The sequence below is a fragment of the Myotis lucifugus genome, unplaced genomic scaffold (assembly GCF_000147115.1).
Source record: "Myotis lucifugus unplaced genomic scaffold, Myoluc2.0 scaffold_101, whole genome shotgun sequence".
Classification (NCBI taxonomy): Eukaryota; Metazoa; Chordata; class Mammalia; order Chiroptera; family Vespertilionidae; genus Myotis; species Myotis lucifugus.
In genome coordinates, this window is record NW_005871149.1 from 3012198 (window position 1) to 3028001 (window position 15804).

General features: G+C 58.5%; 1 protein-coding gene across 1 annotated transcript in view; it reads right to left on the reverse strand.

Moving 5' to 3' along the window:
• Positions 1-6164: 6164 nt before the first annotated feature.
• Positions 6165-15804, reverse strand: part of SLC6A17 (solute carrier family 6 member 17) — a 36580-nt gene continuing 26940 nt past the window's right edge. Inside the window, 9 exon segments of the mRNA XM_014459020.2 lie at positions 6165-7655; positions 8101-8250; positions 8252-8267; positions 10020-10179; positions 10398-10590; positions 11326-11518; positions 11777-12018; positions 14617-14625; positions 15416-15442. Coding sequence (XP_014314506.1) covers positions 7287-7655; positions 8101-8250; positions 8252-8267; positions 10020-10179; positions 10398-10590; positions 11326-11518; positions 11777-12018; positions 14617-14625; positions 15416-15442 — 1359 coding nt within the window. The 3' untranslated portion in view covers positions 6165-7286.

Sequence of the window (15804 nt, forward strand, 5' to 3'; positions counted from 1 at the left end):
CACCCCCATTGGCATTGGAGCTCCTGCCAGGAGCCACCCCCTTCTCCCTCAGGTCCAGGTCAAGGAGCCAGTGTCCTTTCCCAGCCTGCCCTGCTCCCAGCCCAGTTAATTGAGTTGCTTTATCAGCCATCACCACTGAGGGGAAGGCATAGGGCCTTTCCCCTCGTGGAAGGAGAAGGGAAGGAAGGGTGAGAGGAGGCTGCCAGCCTCCAGATTGCTTATCGGTTGATTTAACCCCGCCTCTCCCCCCCTCCCACCCCCCAAAGCCCGCAGAGACACACAGGCTCCAACCCAAATGCTGAGAGCCTTCCCAGGCCGGGCCTGGGGAGGACCAGCGTGGAGCACAGCCCACGGCCCCGTGGAGGTCAGCTGAACGGCTCTGCACAGGGATGAAGGCTGGGTTTGGTGGCTGTGAAAACCCTAGTGAAGGTGCATTTGGGGCTCTGGGGAGCTCCAGAGATGCCCTTGATGGCCCAGCTCTTGAAGGGAAAGGACCAGAAGGGTGCAGGCCCCACACTCGGGCCTGGCCAGGACTCAGAGCCTTGTAAAGCGTGGACGTGTAACCCAAGGGCTGTCCGGGACCCAAGTGTCTGTTCCCAGGCACATTCTCCTTGAGAGGTTTCAGGCCCTGGAGCAGCAGTGAGCTCCGGGGACCGAGCTGCACCTGGGATCGGGCCCAGGGCAGTGAGTGACACAGGGGACCGTGGCCTCTGGTTCATGGGAGTCACAGGGCCAGGGCCAGGGCCAGCTAGGTGGCCCCCAGAGCCCTCCTTGCTCAGGGCTGCCGGGTAGAGACCCAGCCTACGTCCAGAGCGCACGCACGTACCTTAGCTCAGGGCCCAGCTGGCGAGACTCAGCACTCAGCATGTCTCCATCTCCATTCCTCCCACCTGGGCTAAATTCCAGCTTAACTGGTTCATTCCATTAGAACGGTTCATCAGTCCTGATGGACCGGCCCCCTCCCGCAGTGTCCTGGGGACAGGGAAGCCTCAACTGGAGAGGCCGCCGAACCCTGGCTCCTCGTAGATGCTCACGAAGCCCAGGGCAGCGTGGGGAGAACGAACACCCAGCACCCAACCGGCTCCAGCCCAGGGAGCCCCAGGGTGGCTCAGCCCCGTCTTCCTGCCCCGCGGCTGGCACTGTGCCAGGCACGGAGTGACCCCAACAAGGATGTGTTTTTTGTTGAGGGACAGACGTCGTCTTCTCCTCATTCTTCAGGTTTCTTCCTACAGAAGACGATGTTTAAGTAAAGGACGCAATGGTGTGCCTGGCACCGTGGGTATGAGTGGCAGGACGTTCCACGCCAGGTTATGAGGCCTCTGCCAGGCAGGCCCTGCCTGGTCCTTCTTTGTATGTAATTCTCAGTGCTGAGCACAATCCTGGGCGCTCAGAACGCTCAGAACGCTCGTTGCACGGACCCGATGAGGCAGTGGGATGCGGGGGCAGCTTCACCTCTTGTCCCTTGAAATGGCCTCTCGGGCACCCTGAGCATCACAGAAGGAGTCTGCCCTCCGGGGATGAACGATGCTCCCAAGGCCAGTGCGGACGATCCTCTGGTGACACTCGGAGCCCAGCCCTGCAGCCGTTGTCCCCAGGTGCCAGCCGTCTGGATGAGCGCGAGCGAGGCTGCCGTGGACCCTCCGACCGGCGCGTCTGGCCTCAGTTGACACCAGGAGAGTCGCTCAGACAAGCCCTGCCTGAATCCCTCCCTCAAAACACCATGGGATATAATAAAACGGTTGTTTTAAGCCACTAAGATTTGGGGTCACCTGAATCACAGCAATATGCATCGTCTCATTTCAATCCATTCATTTTACTTGTTTTACAGACTAGGAGATGTAAGCGCCGAGGCCGAGGCCTCCCAGGAGGCAGAGGGCCTAGCTGGCATTTGAACTTGAACGTGGGAAGTCTGGCTCCGTACGCCCTCAAACCCAAGCCGTGTTAGACTGCTTCTTAGGGGGTTGGTGTGTCCCTCCCGATAGGAGGGTTGATATTTCAACCAAAAACATTACCTTCAACCACAGGGTTGGATAAATTTTCAAGGCGTGACATTTCCAGCAGCAAGATATTCCCCGGTTAGAGAGACATATGGGGAGGTTTGGGGTTGGTGTGGGGGGAGAAGGGGTTCCCTTCCCTTTCCCCAACTCAGGACAATGGGAATGGTTTCTTTATCCTTGTGCAGCCATAGCTGGCACAGAGCCTGTTACAGTGGATGCCTAATAAGTGTTTGTTCATCCCTGGCTGGGTAGCTCAATTGGTTAGAACGGCGTCCCAGGAGGCCAAGGTTGCTGGGTTCAGTCCCCCCCACCCCTGCCCCAGGGCACATCCAAGAATCAACCAATAAATGCATAAATAAGTGGGACAACAAATCGATGTTTCTATCTCCCTCCCTTTCTTTCTCTAAAAACAAAATCAGTTATAAAAATAAGTGTTTGGCCGAAACCGGTTTGGCTCAGTGGATAGAGCGTCGGCCTGCGGACTGAAGGGTCCCGGGTTCGATTCCGGTCAAGGGCATGTACCTGGGTTGCGGGCACATCCTCAGTGGGAGATGTGCAGGAGGCAGCTGATCGATGTTTCTCTCTCATCGATGTTTCTAACTCTCTATCTCTCTCCCTTCCTCTCTGTGAAAAATCAATAAAATATATTAAAAAAATATATAAGTGTTTGTTCAACGAATAGACTAATCCACAAAGGAGTAAGTGACGGAGGACAGGGGGACCAAAATCTGAATAGAAAGGTTTTCCTGCCATCTGCTGGCCGTTCCTGGAACAACACCGTCTCCTCCGGCAGGAGAAGGAAATGGAGAGACCCTGGGGGGACCTTGGCTGGCAGCTCATTCCAGGCTGGAGAGGGGTGCCGTGGGGTGGGGGGGCCTTCCCTCTCCCCCGCAGCCAGTCTGTGCTCCTTGAGGGCGAGGCACGAAGCAGCACTTCCCCCACCCGCAGCTCCTTAGGTGCTTACTAAACACTTAAATTCATGACAAATTCCCTATTTCATCTTTACCTTCTGTTTGAAGAGAGGGGCTGCTCTCTCACGACTTAGAACGTGGCTTGCTCCAAGGAACCCTGCTGCCCCTTCCCTGGCTCTCAGGTCTGCCCAGCCCCAGCCCCTCCCTGAGGTGGGTGTCCCCCCCCCCCACCCCCACCCCCCCGAGCTGGCAGGCAGAGCTCTTCCTGGCAGTAAGGCAGGGCAGGGATTTCCCCCTCAAAGCCTGGGAAGTGGACACCAAACACCGTCCTCACGTCGTTGGAGCCTCGTGTTCCTCAAGTGGACAGCCACCAAGCCGGCCTTGAACAGGGCAGTCACAACCCCAGTGGAGTCGGGTCCTTATAGAAAGGGACACAGAGCAGTGCGTCAGGCTTCCCAGCTGCCCATGTCGACCTAGGAACCAGGAGGTCACGGTTCGATGCCCGGTTAGAGCACATGCCCGGGTTGTGGGCTTGATCTCCAGTGTAGGGTGTGCAGGAGGCAGCTGATCAATGCTTCTCTCTCATCACTGATGTTTCTCTCTCTCCCTCTCCCTTCCCCTCTGAAATCAATAAAAATATATATTTTAAAAATTCTGTCTTCTGTTGGTTGGATTCATAGATGGGAAACCCATGGGTATGAAGGGCCAGCTGTATATTTATTGGGAAAAACCCAAGTATAAGTGGTGCCGTCCAGTTCAAACCTGTGTTGTTCCAAGGTCAACTGTCTTCCTCAGACAGCTGTTGCGAACATCCCATGAGCATGGACATGTAGAGTCTTGGAGCCCAGTAAGGCCTGCTACAAGGGCACCTAGACAATTCTTGGAGAATAAACACATGTCCCTCCTCCTCCTCCCCAAGTCCCAGCCAGCCAGCCACACCCACAGCTCCCACAGCATCCCATCCAAGCTTACCCCAACGCTGCCCCATCCCATCCCTGATCCTGGCAGGTCAGAAAGGCCAGAGGGGGTTGGTAAGAACAGACACTTTATTGCACACCATGGGGGGAGTAGAGAGGAAGGGGCTCCAGGGTGACAATGCCTCGTCCCCTCCCCTGGGCTGAGTGGTCTTGACCTACCCAGGGCTCTGCCAGCCATGAACTTGCGCCAGGACCTAAAGTGATGCTCGCTGTCTGCACTTGGGCCTGTACCAAGCAGCGCTCGGGGTGAGGAGGGACCCTGGGCCCCCACCCCAGCCCCATCGTTAGGCCTCAGGGAAGAGGCAGTAGGTCCCCAGTTTTGGGGCCTCGTGGATGCTCAGGGCACCAGGCGCCTTCCAACAGGTTCAGTCTCTTCTCTGTGGGGAGGCAGTGGCAGGGGTGCGGCTGTGAGGACGGGCAGAAGGGTGGCCCCTGCCTGGGAGCACACAGCTTCCGGCCCCCGGCCTCAGGCCGTGCGGGCTGGCTCAGGAGGCGCCTCCGGCACTAGGAAAGCAACAGTCTCTGCAGATTTATTGCTGGAGGGCAAAGCCGAGCTCAGTGGGACCAGCTCGTGAGCCCCACTGTCGCCCGCTCTGGGCCTGGGGCTTCAAGCTGCCTCAGCGGGTCGGCTCCCTGAGCAAGAAGCTGGTGATCAGGCTGAGGGGCAGGGACCGGGACTCTCTCAGGCACACCCGCCCTGGAGTCGCTGTCTCCTGCGGTGCTAGTGGGGGTTGGGGACCCTGTGCCGGGATGTAGGTCCCCCTCCTACTCCCCCAGGAAGCCTAGGGCTGGATCTTCACTCATCAGAGGCCCCACCTGCCCAGCCTCGCCCACTGAGGAGTGAGCGAAGGTGTGTGTGTCAACAGCGCAGGCGACAGGCCGCAGGTCCCTTCGGAACACGGTCAGGACCTCTGAGACCAACGCAGGGCAGGGCGCTGTGAGGGGCCCTCTTGGGGAGGGGGGTGTCTCACCCGCTTAAGAAGCCTGGATTTTGTCAGGATGAAGAGCTTGCGACTCCCGTGGAGACAGCGAGAAGGTGACTGGAAAATGAATCGGGGGGGCTCCATCCCCAAGGCCCCTCCTTCCTTCCGTTTCTGGGAGCCCAGTGATGGCACCAGCAAGGATGGCCCGCTTCCCCCACAGCAGGGGCGTCCTGCAGCCCTGGGGGCCTGGCTGAGAGGAGGAGGGGGAGCAGGGAGGGCAGCGGGGTCTTCAGGACATGGGGGACACTGGGGTTCACAAATCAGCACCCACACACACCCACCCCCACGTATGTGCACACATCACACACATACACGCACGCACACCAAGCTCTGAGCCCTACGACTAACACAGCAGAGAGAGAGCCGGACAGGCCCGGCCGCAGCCAAAGGCTAGGAGCGTGCCAGCCAGCAGGGACCACGCCCCTGTCCCAGGCTGGTGGGCTGGGGCCTGGCCCGGCCACAAGCTACAAAATTAAAAATATATCAAATATACAATGAAAATAGATCTGTGCAGCACTGAGGGTGAAAATAGTCCGGCAGCCACAGTATATTGGGTTGTCCTTTAACAGCATTTACACCCACATGTACAGATTGCATATACAATAGAAATAGAATACACAGAGGAGTATATATAGCATGTCTCTCCCGGGCCTTGCTCTTCCTGCTGCTGAGCTGGTGGGACTAGGCACGGGGCCCGGTAGGAGGTGGTGTCAGGAAAGGGGCCTAAGGCGGCCTATTATGCCCCAAAGGCTTATGTCTCTGGGGAGACGTGGGCCTCCCTCTCCCCTCACTGGAAGGGCAGGGGGGCTGAGAGGCCAGAAAGGGGAGGAGGGGGGGTGAGTAAGGGAGATTGTGGGGCGGGGGGATGGATCCCCAGGCAAGAGGGGGGGGCACAAGAAACTAAGGGGCCAAGGAGGGAACCTGGGCCTAGTCTGTCCTCCTCTTGCCCCCCAGTGCTGAGAGCAGTCAGAGTCACAAGTGACTCAGAACCTTCTGTCATGGCGCCCAGGCCTGGGCCCTCCCTGCCCACCACAGCTCTCAAAGAGGTTTGCTGTTCCAGCCAGTTGTCCTTCCTTCCTATCTTCCATCCATCCATCCATCCATCCACTCATCCACCCACCCATCATCCATCCATCCATCCATCCATCCTTCCCTTGGTCCATCCATCCATCCACTCATCCACCCACCCATCATCCATCCATCCATCCATCCATCCATCATCTATCCATCCATCCATCCATCCTTCCCTTGGTCCAATCCATCCATCCACTCATCCACCCACCCCATCATCCCATCCATCCATCCATCGTCCATCCATCCATCCATCCATCCATCCATCCTTCCTTCCATTGGCACATCCATCACTCTGCAGGCAGTTGTTCTCTGGTCAGGTTCTATTCCAGGGTAGGCAGAAGGGAAGAGTGGGGGTGGGACACAGACACCCAGCCCCTCCCCTTGGCTGCCTTCAGCGTCCACAGCACTGTCTGTGGCCCCGACCGCCATGGCCTGGGTAGCTGTGCTTACATTACAGAGGGGGAGTGGCAGCCCAAAAGGGCAGTGGAATGATCTCTTTCCCAGGTGCCAGGCTTCCTGGACAAGGGCCCTGAACTCCAGGAACCCTGTTCCAGGGAGAAGCTGCCACTAGAGAGAAAGTTGGGTCCCAGGTGAGAGGAGGGGATGTGCTTTGCAATTGTGCTCCAAACCACCCGAATTGTGCTGTGGACAAGTGTGCTCTGGGACTCGAGGAAAAGGCAGAGGCCAGCACTCAGCTCCAGGATGGGGCAGGTAGGGGAGGGGAGGGGACAGGGAGATGCTAAGCCCCAATGGAGGCATGAAGGGTTCAGACCTAGGCATGGCCCTCCCAAGCAAGATGCAGGAGCACCCACCACCACCCAGGCCTGGCCTGGGACATCGGAGACCCCACCTGGAGCTGGGGGTAGAGGAGCCCCCCCCCCTCTGCTGCCCGGGCACCATCTGCCTCACACGGAGGAGCCCCACCCCAAGCTGAGCCCTGGGTCCTGGCACATCTGTCCCATCCCCCGCCTGCAACCAGGCAGCCTCTGGGATACCCCGCCCCACCCCGGTGGCTGTCACCACCCCACCACCCGGCAGCACAGAGGGCTCGGAGACCAAGATCTGCAGGCAGCAGGTTAGGGGGAGAGAAGGGAGGGGTGACCCTGAAAGTGGCCCCTGGGAGCCTCCCCTGTATGGGAGTCAGAACTTCTGGGCTGTTCCAGTTACTCGGCTGCCACGCGGTGATAGGATCTCAGAGGGTTAGATGGCACAGCCCCCACTCAGGTCTGGGGTGCAGAACGGGCTGGGGGATGAGGCAGGGCAGCCCCTCCCCTGGAGGAGGGCCAGGCAGGGGGGGCTGGCTGGGTGGGAGGGGGCGAGGGGCGGGCGTGGTGGGGGCGGTGGTCACAGCTCCGATTCCGGGGTGCTGGCCAGGAGGTAGCCGCTCCCATAGCGTCCGTTGGGGTTGCCGCTGGGCTCCAGGGGCGACGTGCTGCCGGGCCCCAGGTAGGAGCGGTGGGTGGGCATGGGGGAGGGCGCCTCGCTGGGCACCTTGCTGAGGATGAAGCGGGTCTCGTCATTCTCCTCCAGGTTGGAGATGTCCTTCATCATGCGGCCCTTCTTGTAGGACACGGACAGGGTGTTGGAGCCGTCCGACAGCAGGTGGAAGTGCCTCAGGACGAACACCACGGGGATGGGCAGGGTCGCCACGACGATGAGGATGATCAGGAGCGCCATGGCCCAGTCGGGGAAATACAGGTAGCGCTCGGCAGCCTGGGGGCGGGCGGGGGTGAGGGCCCGTGCCTGGCACTGCCGCCCCTCACCCGCGCAGGGCCCCTCTTCCGCCCTCTCCCCACCCCACCACCGTCTGGCACCAGCAGAGATGAGGGGCAGCAGCGACTGCTACTTGAGGTAGCCGGTCATCTGCACCCCAGTTTCTGCACTTGCACAAAGGGTGGGTGAGTCCACTCCACACCAGGGCGAGAAAGCACGGGTCAGAGAGAGGGACAAGGGCGTTAGCCTTTCGACCCTCGTGTCCCTGTCTGTACCACAGGGACGATGCCGCCTCGCCCTGGCTGCTGGAAAGGTTACGGGCAGGTGTGCAACGCCCCCAGCAGGCCGGGCACATGGCAACTGCCCCACCGAGGGGTTGGTCTCTAGCACCTGTGGCATTAAAGGCCTGGGAAGGTCCCCATGTCCCCGGGCTGCCACCCCTCACCTCCTCCTTTGATTCCAGGCGCTGTAACCCGGGGGGGGTGACCGCCAGCTGGATGACGCTGGCCGTGGTGAGCACAGCCATGCACAGGGGAGACACGAACTTCCACATGTAGAAATAGAAGCGGTAGGGCCGGAAGCCCAGCATCTCCCGTCAGCTCCTGCATGAACCTTCCGGGGGCAGCAGAGGGCCGGAAGCTGGCACCCCCACTGTGCCTGCGTAGTCCTCCACAGCCTCCTCCTCCAGGAAGCCTTCTCTGACCATCCCACCCATTCTTCACATTCAGCGCTCCTGGTATATCATCTGTGGCTGCTGGCCTCTGGGCAGGCTCTGCTGTCTTCCTCTAAGATCCTCCGACTACATCAAATCACACCCACCCAGGATATAATACAACCCGCAGGACACACTCTGCCTGGCAGGCGGCACCAGAGGGCTTTGTGCTCTGGGCAGCCCCCACCCCCACTCGCACTGGCCTGGCTCTAGACTCCCCCTGCTGGAAAAGAGGGGGAAGTGCACTTCCCTAGTGTCCAGAAGGCTGCCCTGACTAGGGGTTTCTAACTCAGTGCCTGTGGGTGGAATTCTGGGGGGGCTCGCAGACTGTGCCCACGAATGGCATTTAAAAAATCATCTCTACCTCAATAACACCTAACCGAAATCTTGCATTTCTTTCTATTACAAATGCAAACAACCACAGTAGTGTTAACCGTTCCTGTGACTGCCAGCAACTGATTAAATCTCAGATATGTTCCTATCACATTACAACTGAAGAGACCTACTAAGATCACTTATGCTCACAGCTGCTCCGGAGTTACCATTGCTATGAAACCCACAGCCAGATCTTACAATGTAATGCAGTAAAAGTAAAGTCAGAGCCCGGCTGGTAGGAACCAGGAGGTCACGGTTCAATTCCTGGCCAGGTCACATGTCCAGGTTGTAGGCTTGATCCCCAGTGTAGGGCCTGAGGAGGCAGCCGATCAATGATTCTCTCTCATCATTGATGTTTCTATCTCTCTCTCCCTCTCCCTTCCTCTCTGAAATCAATAAAAACATATTTTAAAAAATAAAGTACACAGATATCACATCTCAGATTTGAAACAGTATTTTGCTAATTGTCAATATAACGAGTTGCCTGTACAATGCTCTCTATTTTATCATGTGCATTTAAAAATGGCATTCCGAGACGGGCACGGGGGCCTCCCCAGGTTGCCGAGGTCAGCACCTCCGAGCAGCGTGTCCCAGCCCTGCTCACGGCTGCTCCCTGCCGTGTCACCGCCCGCTGCCCTGTCCCAGGAAGCGGGTGGCTGGATCAGCGACAGTGAGAGCCCGATTCTAAGGCCAGGTCCAGACATCGGGGAGGGGAGGGGAGGGGAGGGGAGGGCCGAGCGGGTTAGTGGAGCCCTGGCCTTGCTGAGCGAGTGAGGGGGACCTAGTCGCAGGGTTTTCTGGGAGTACAGATTGGCTCTCATGAGCCATGAGGCCAGGGGCTGTCCTTGGCTCAGACCATGAGACCTAATCCCTTCTTATTGCTGAATTCTCTTACCCAAACGGAGGGCCCAAACCACGCCCTGCCTCACACCCTGTGTAAATAGCCTTAACGCTGAGTAGGGCTGCTGAAGTCCATGAGTGCGGAGGGCAGGGGCCCCTGTACACCCACTAGGTGCTTACGCTGCACTGAATTCTGAGGAGCTGGTATCCTGGAAAGGTGCTGTGAGCATTCAGGCAGTTTAGGGTGACGACGGGACCTGAACCCAGGAGACTCGCGCCCGCAGCCCGAGCAGCGCTGCCCTCTCTGCGTCTCAGTCTCTACATGATCTGCAGGAGCACCTCCGGCTCTGGCTTCCTGACTCTGGGACCCCGGTTGGGGCCGTGGGAAACAGCGCTCCCAGGGGAGCCACTCCTGCCCCACCCCCCACGCCCCTTACTTCTTGGTCCCGTAGATCCAGGCCACAGCGATGTTCTCGAGGATGACGATGACGGTGAGCGGCAGGGTGGCCGAGTAGTCGTCAAACATGGTGACAAAGTAGTTTCCCGAGCGCTGGACGAACAACAGCCCCACGAAGAATGCAAAGACACAGCAGCCCACTACAGAGAGCCGGAGGCCGGTGTGGGGGCAGGGGTGCGGTGGGCGGGCCCGGGGCTCTTGGGGGCACCCAGGCCCCCCCAACGCCCACCCCCCAGGCCTACAGCCCACCCTGCAGCAGGCCCAGCCCTGTGGGACAGGAATGAGTCAGAACCCAGGGTTTCTCCGTCAGAGGCACACCCTGTCGTCCCCGCAGGCGGGGGAGGCTGCCAGGAGGTACCTGTGAACATCTCCTTGGGCACCTTGAAGGTGTCGATGATGGGCGTGGTGATGCCCGCCATGGTCCCGATCATACTGCCCAGGCCCAGGTTGATGAGCATCAGGAAGAACATGACGGACCAGAACGGGGAGGCGGGGAAGTGCGTCATGGCCTCGGTGAAGGCGATGAAGGCCAGGCCTGTGCCCTGCACGGACTGCGGGTGCGGGCGGAGGGAGGGCCAGGCCTCAGTGAGGGCCCTCACCCACCCTGGGAGCCCCTCAGAGCATTAGGATTGACTCTTCCCTCTTCCCAGGGGTCCCCACCCCCACCTACATCCCGCTGCTTTGGCCAGCGGGGCTCGGGTTTGAGTTTGCATCAGAATCCTGCCCCCACCAAGGCAGTAAAACACCAACCAGTTCAGGAGTTCAGCGGTGGGGTCTGGAATCTGCAAGGTGTACAAGGACCCCAGGTAATTCAGATGAAGACGCTCCCTTTTAGCAACACACCCAGCTCAAGACTCTCCTCTTCCGAGAAGCCTTCCCTGATTGCTCCCAGCTCTGAACTCCAGACCTGAATGTAGTGATCTCAGCCCGCCTGCCCCATGATCACAGTGGAGCCTTTAAAAACACCGATGCCTGGCTCACCCCAGGGACAATGATTTGATTGGTCGGGAGGTAAAGCTGGGTATCAGGTTTTATAAAACCCCAGGGGACGCTGATGGGCAGGCGAGGTAGAGGACAACTGCAGTAACGCTGGGCCCCTGCTCACCAGGGCTCAACTGACCTCAGGGCAGGGGTTTGAGCTGATACCTTTCCTCTCTCCCTCTCTGGACACATGAAAATAAGGTCCTTGCTTATCAAGTAAATGAGTGGGTCCCTGGTGGCTTTCTGGAGCCCGAACCCAAGCCCCAGCCAGCCCTGGCCTGTCTGCCTCCCAGCCCGTCCCACACCTTGTTCAGCTCATCCTCCAGCACGCAGGGGTCCAGGCCCAGGGCTGAGAAATGGTCCTCCTTCACGGTCATGATGACCTTGTACATCTCCGAGTAGTCCTTGGTGGTCAGGTGGGAGAAGTTGACGTGGGGAGGGATGAGGTCCTGGCTCAGGACGTTGGCGTGGAGGTACCCCAGGATTTTCTCAGCATTCCTGCAGCACAAAGGGGAGCAGACGAGGTAAACAGGCAGCGGTGAGCACGAACCTGGGGGCACCTCCTGGCACCCAGGTGGGACCCGCTGGCCATCAGCAGAGGCATCTGTGAATCTGCCCCTGTGTCCGGGGCCGGGATGGAGAGCTCCCCTGATCTCCATCCTCAGCCCGGGGACAGGGACTCCCCGCCCACGGCCCGCCTGCCCCTCCCGGGAGGGTGGACAGGGCGGAGAAAGGGCGGGAGGAGGCGCCACCTACTCAACCACGCATTTCTCATTCATGATGTTGGCCTTGAAGCCCAGCACAGCAAACACCACGAGGGTGGCCAGCACCGAGGTGAAGAAGTTGATCAAGGCCACCAGGGCGGCGTCGAAGTGGCAGTTGTTGTCTTGCTTGTTGTAGCTGGAGAAGGCGATGACGCCCCCGAAACCCAGCCCCAGGGCGAAGAAGACCTGCGTGGCCGCCTCCCGCCACACCTGCGGGTCCAGCATCTTGTCCAGCTATGCGGGAGGGGACCGTGGCAGGGGAAGAAAGGAGACACACAGTCACAGTTTCATTCAAGTGCAACGGAGTTCCCACCAACCCCCCTTTCCTCGGCCCCAGCGGAGTGCAGAGGCCCCGAGGCACGGTGGGGAAGAGCGGTGCTGTGCGACCTTGGACATGTCCCCTCACCCCCTGGAACTGTGTCGCCGGTAAAACGCAGATCCAGGAGCATGTTGGTAAAGGCTCACTGTCGGGCTGAGGCACGGCAGAATGGACGCGCACACTTGCACAGTCAGTTCCCTGCTCGTTTTAACTGCGATCACGGCTGACCGTGGGGCTATCTCGCGAAGGAGCATCTCCAGGGCCATCAGACATGGTGTGCAGTGCACGACTCTAGGGAGTGCCACTCACTTAGACTAGAGTGTGAATGGTGCCTCCTCGAGTTGTCCAGTGTGCAGCCTGAGAACTGCGAACATCAAGGTCTCCCTGAGACCTCCTCCACCTCAAACCATAAACAAAGACACCACCGTCTTCCTCCTGCCCACCTGCTCTCCCTGGTCCCAGAAAGAGAAGGTTCACTCATACACACCTACACGCCCCAGGTCACAGAGGAACCCACCTCGCTCACCCAACCTGAGGCACAGATCTAAGACCCTTCCAGAGAGGGGAAGCCCTGCTCGACCCCATCTGCTCTCAGGCCGGTCAGGAGGCTGGGCCACACAGTCTGCTCTCAGCATCTAGACGGCCTGGGGCAGTTTCCCACGCCTTTTCACATCCCGTCTCCTGTTACGCAAAGCAGGGCCCGCAGCTGGACCCAGCACAGGGCTTTAGAGTCAGACAGACGCAGCTCTACATCTGACTCCCACCTTCACTCGGCCGAGAGGACTTGGCAAGTGGTAGTGCCTGTTTCATGAGCCTCAGTTTTCTTATGTGAAAAGTGGGAATAATAATAGAGTCTCCCTCCCAGAGTGACTGTGAGAATCAAATGTACAGCCAGCAGTCATCCTGGCACGTAGTAGCATTTGATCCAGCAAATGCCTCTGACCTGGTAGAGACAGAGAAGTCTGGGGGGCGGGGGCGGGGGCAGGGATACTGAAAGAGTAAACTGAGGCCCAAAGGTGAAATGAGTTGCTCACAGTAATGGAGCTCACTCGTCGGGGCAGGGGAGTTTCTAAAATACAGATCACCGCCCGCCAGGCCACGGTGCCCTCCTACCACCGCCTCCTGACTGAGGCGGCTGTAAAGCAGGAGGCGAAATCACCTGCTGGGGGCCAGGTGGGCTGGGAGGGAGGGCTGAACGTGCAGACAGGTGGACGCGGTTTCTGTTGGTCCCAGCACGGAGAGCGAGACCACCGGAGAAATGGAGCAGGCCGCCTGCATCCCAAAAGCGATCCAGGCCCACGCTTCCTTACCCACACACCCGGGGCCAGCCTGGTTTTGGAAATCAGGGTTTCGTTTCTAATTCTATTGTCAAAAGGCAATCTGGTGCATATGCCACAGGGCTACCTGCTACCCTGAGCGGGCCTGGGACAAACCTGTAATCAAACGCATTCATGTTTCTGCCGCAGAAGATGGCAGTTCACACCAGCGCATCAATGAGGACTATAAATAGCCTCCCAGCTGTGCAGGTCATTTTGCCACAAAATGAGTTCCCTCCCAGAGAAAGGAAATCACTTCCGTTTTCCGGGGCTATTTGGGTTCGGGCGTTGTGAATAAGAACTGGGGCCTAGCCATGCTCCTAATAGAAATGTGAAGATTAGAAAAAAGAAAAACATAGTCATCCTCCCTTATCTGTGGTTTTGCTGTCCATGGTTTTAGCTGCCTATGGTCAACTGCAGTTCGAAAATATTAAATGGAAAATTCCAGAAATAAATGATTCATAAGTTTTAAATTGTGCGCCAACCCGGCCAGTGTGGCTCAGAGATTGAGCAGCAACCTATGAACCAGGAGGTCACGGTTCAACTCCCGGTCAGGGCACATGCCCGGGTTGTGGGCTCCAACAAGATCAATGATTCTCTCTCATCACTGATGTTTCTATCTCCTCTTCCTTCCTCTCTGAAATCAATAAAAATATATTTAAAAAATAATAATAAATAAGAAAAGTAAATTGTGCGCCATTCTTCAAAAGCACCATGATCTCCTACCTGTGGTCTTTGCCCAGGCTGTTCTCTCTGCCTGGAATTTCCTTCCTCCTACTCACTGTTTGGTAAACTCCTATTTATATCTCAAAACCCAGCACAAATATCACCTCCGCTCTGAAGCTTTTCCTGCCGGCCTCTAGCAGAGCTAGTCACGGTCCTCGGCTCTCACAGCCCTCTGTAACACGGAATTATTGGTGTGTGTGTCATCTTCCTTTCTACACTTTGTGCTTCTGAGGGATGGAGCCCACTTGCTGTCTTTGCATGAGCAGTGCCTGGCACGTGGAAGAGAAGGGGGGCAGACAGACAGACAGACAGGCAGGCAGGCAAAGCTGACCTGTGTCCTAAGGTGACCTGAGCTGGAGGCTTGCTGTTCCTTAAACCTGAAGGGGCTCTTTCAGGACTGCTGGGTGATGGCGCATGATTTCAACAAGGTCCCGATCACAGTGTCCACAGAGAGTGAACCCAAGGCCCGACCTTAGGAAGCTCAGTGTCCTTTCGGGACGTCAGAGTGTGACTGCAGGAGGGGAGGTGGGAACCCGGCTTCCCCACCGAAGACGAGGCTCACACCCTTTTCGGGGTGCCTCCCCCAGAGCAACAGCTTCCCGTCACTTCCTTGGCACAATGGCTGAGTCACTGCCTCGCGCAGGGAACAAGGTGTTCGTGGCATTTGGCTCAGTGGCACGAAGATGCTTTTTGAATCCACAAGCAGCTGCCGAGCGCCCAGCCCGAGCGGCTCGTGACGGGAGCGCACGCCCTTGTTCCCTGGCCCTGCCAGGCCCCTGCCAGTGCGAGAGCCAGACAGACTGCAGGACACCAGGTGGCACCAGAGCCCCGGGCTCCCACTGCCTATGGCAGAGTCACCTTCAGAGGGACAGAGCCATACTCACTGACGCTCACGGCGCACTCTGCACGCAGCAGCGGTCCTGCACTCTCCCGACAACTGTGCCAGAGCCGCCATGGCTCACCCCATCTAGCAGCCGAGGAAACGGAGGCCCAGAGGGGCCAAGGACCCTGCCCTCCGGCTGCCAAGCGCCAAGTGATGAGCTGGGATCTGGCCCCATCACCTGGCTCTGAGCCTGCCCTCTGGTGGCGAGGCTGGGCTGCCTGGTCCTGCTCAGAGCCGCTCTAGCTGGGGGAGCCTGCAAGTCCCACCACTAACTCCCTCTGGGCCTCTGGGCCTCGCAGGGAGCCACCCTCTTCTCTAGCGATCCTTGCACACCCTGGACCCTGTGGCCAGTCCGGCTCACTCTCAGGACCGCCCACTTGCCCAGACCCAGAGGTGGCGGCGCCCGGAGCTCAGCTGGTGCTGATCCCAAACCCTAGGCTGGTGCGGCTCCTTCCATGGTGACTGTTTACAGGTAACACAGTCACGCGGTTCAAAACCAACAGGCGGAAAGGTCTCCCTCTCCTCACCTCAGTATCCCAGGCGCCCTGCTCCCTCCCGAGATGCAACCATGACGTCAGTCTCTTGCATCCCCTCCCGGTGATGTTTAATGTCAGCGTATTTATACACACATATGTGTACACACCTGTGTGTGTGTATTTCCCCCCCTTCTCCCCTACTGTCCACACCAGAGATGTCCACGTGGTCACAGCAGTGCCTACCTCCAGGGGCTGGTATGAGCTTAAAGAGCGAATGCGTTGGGAGGGTGCGTGCCACAG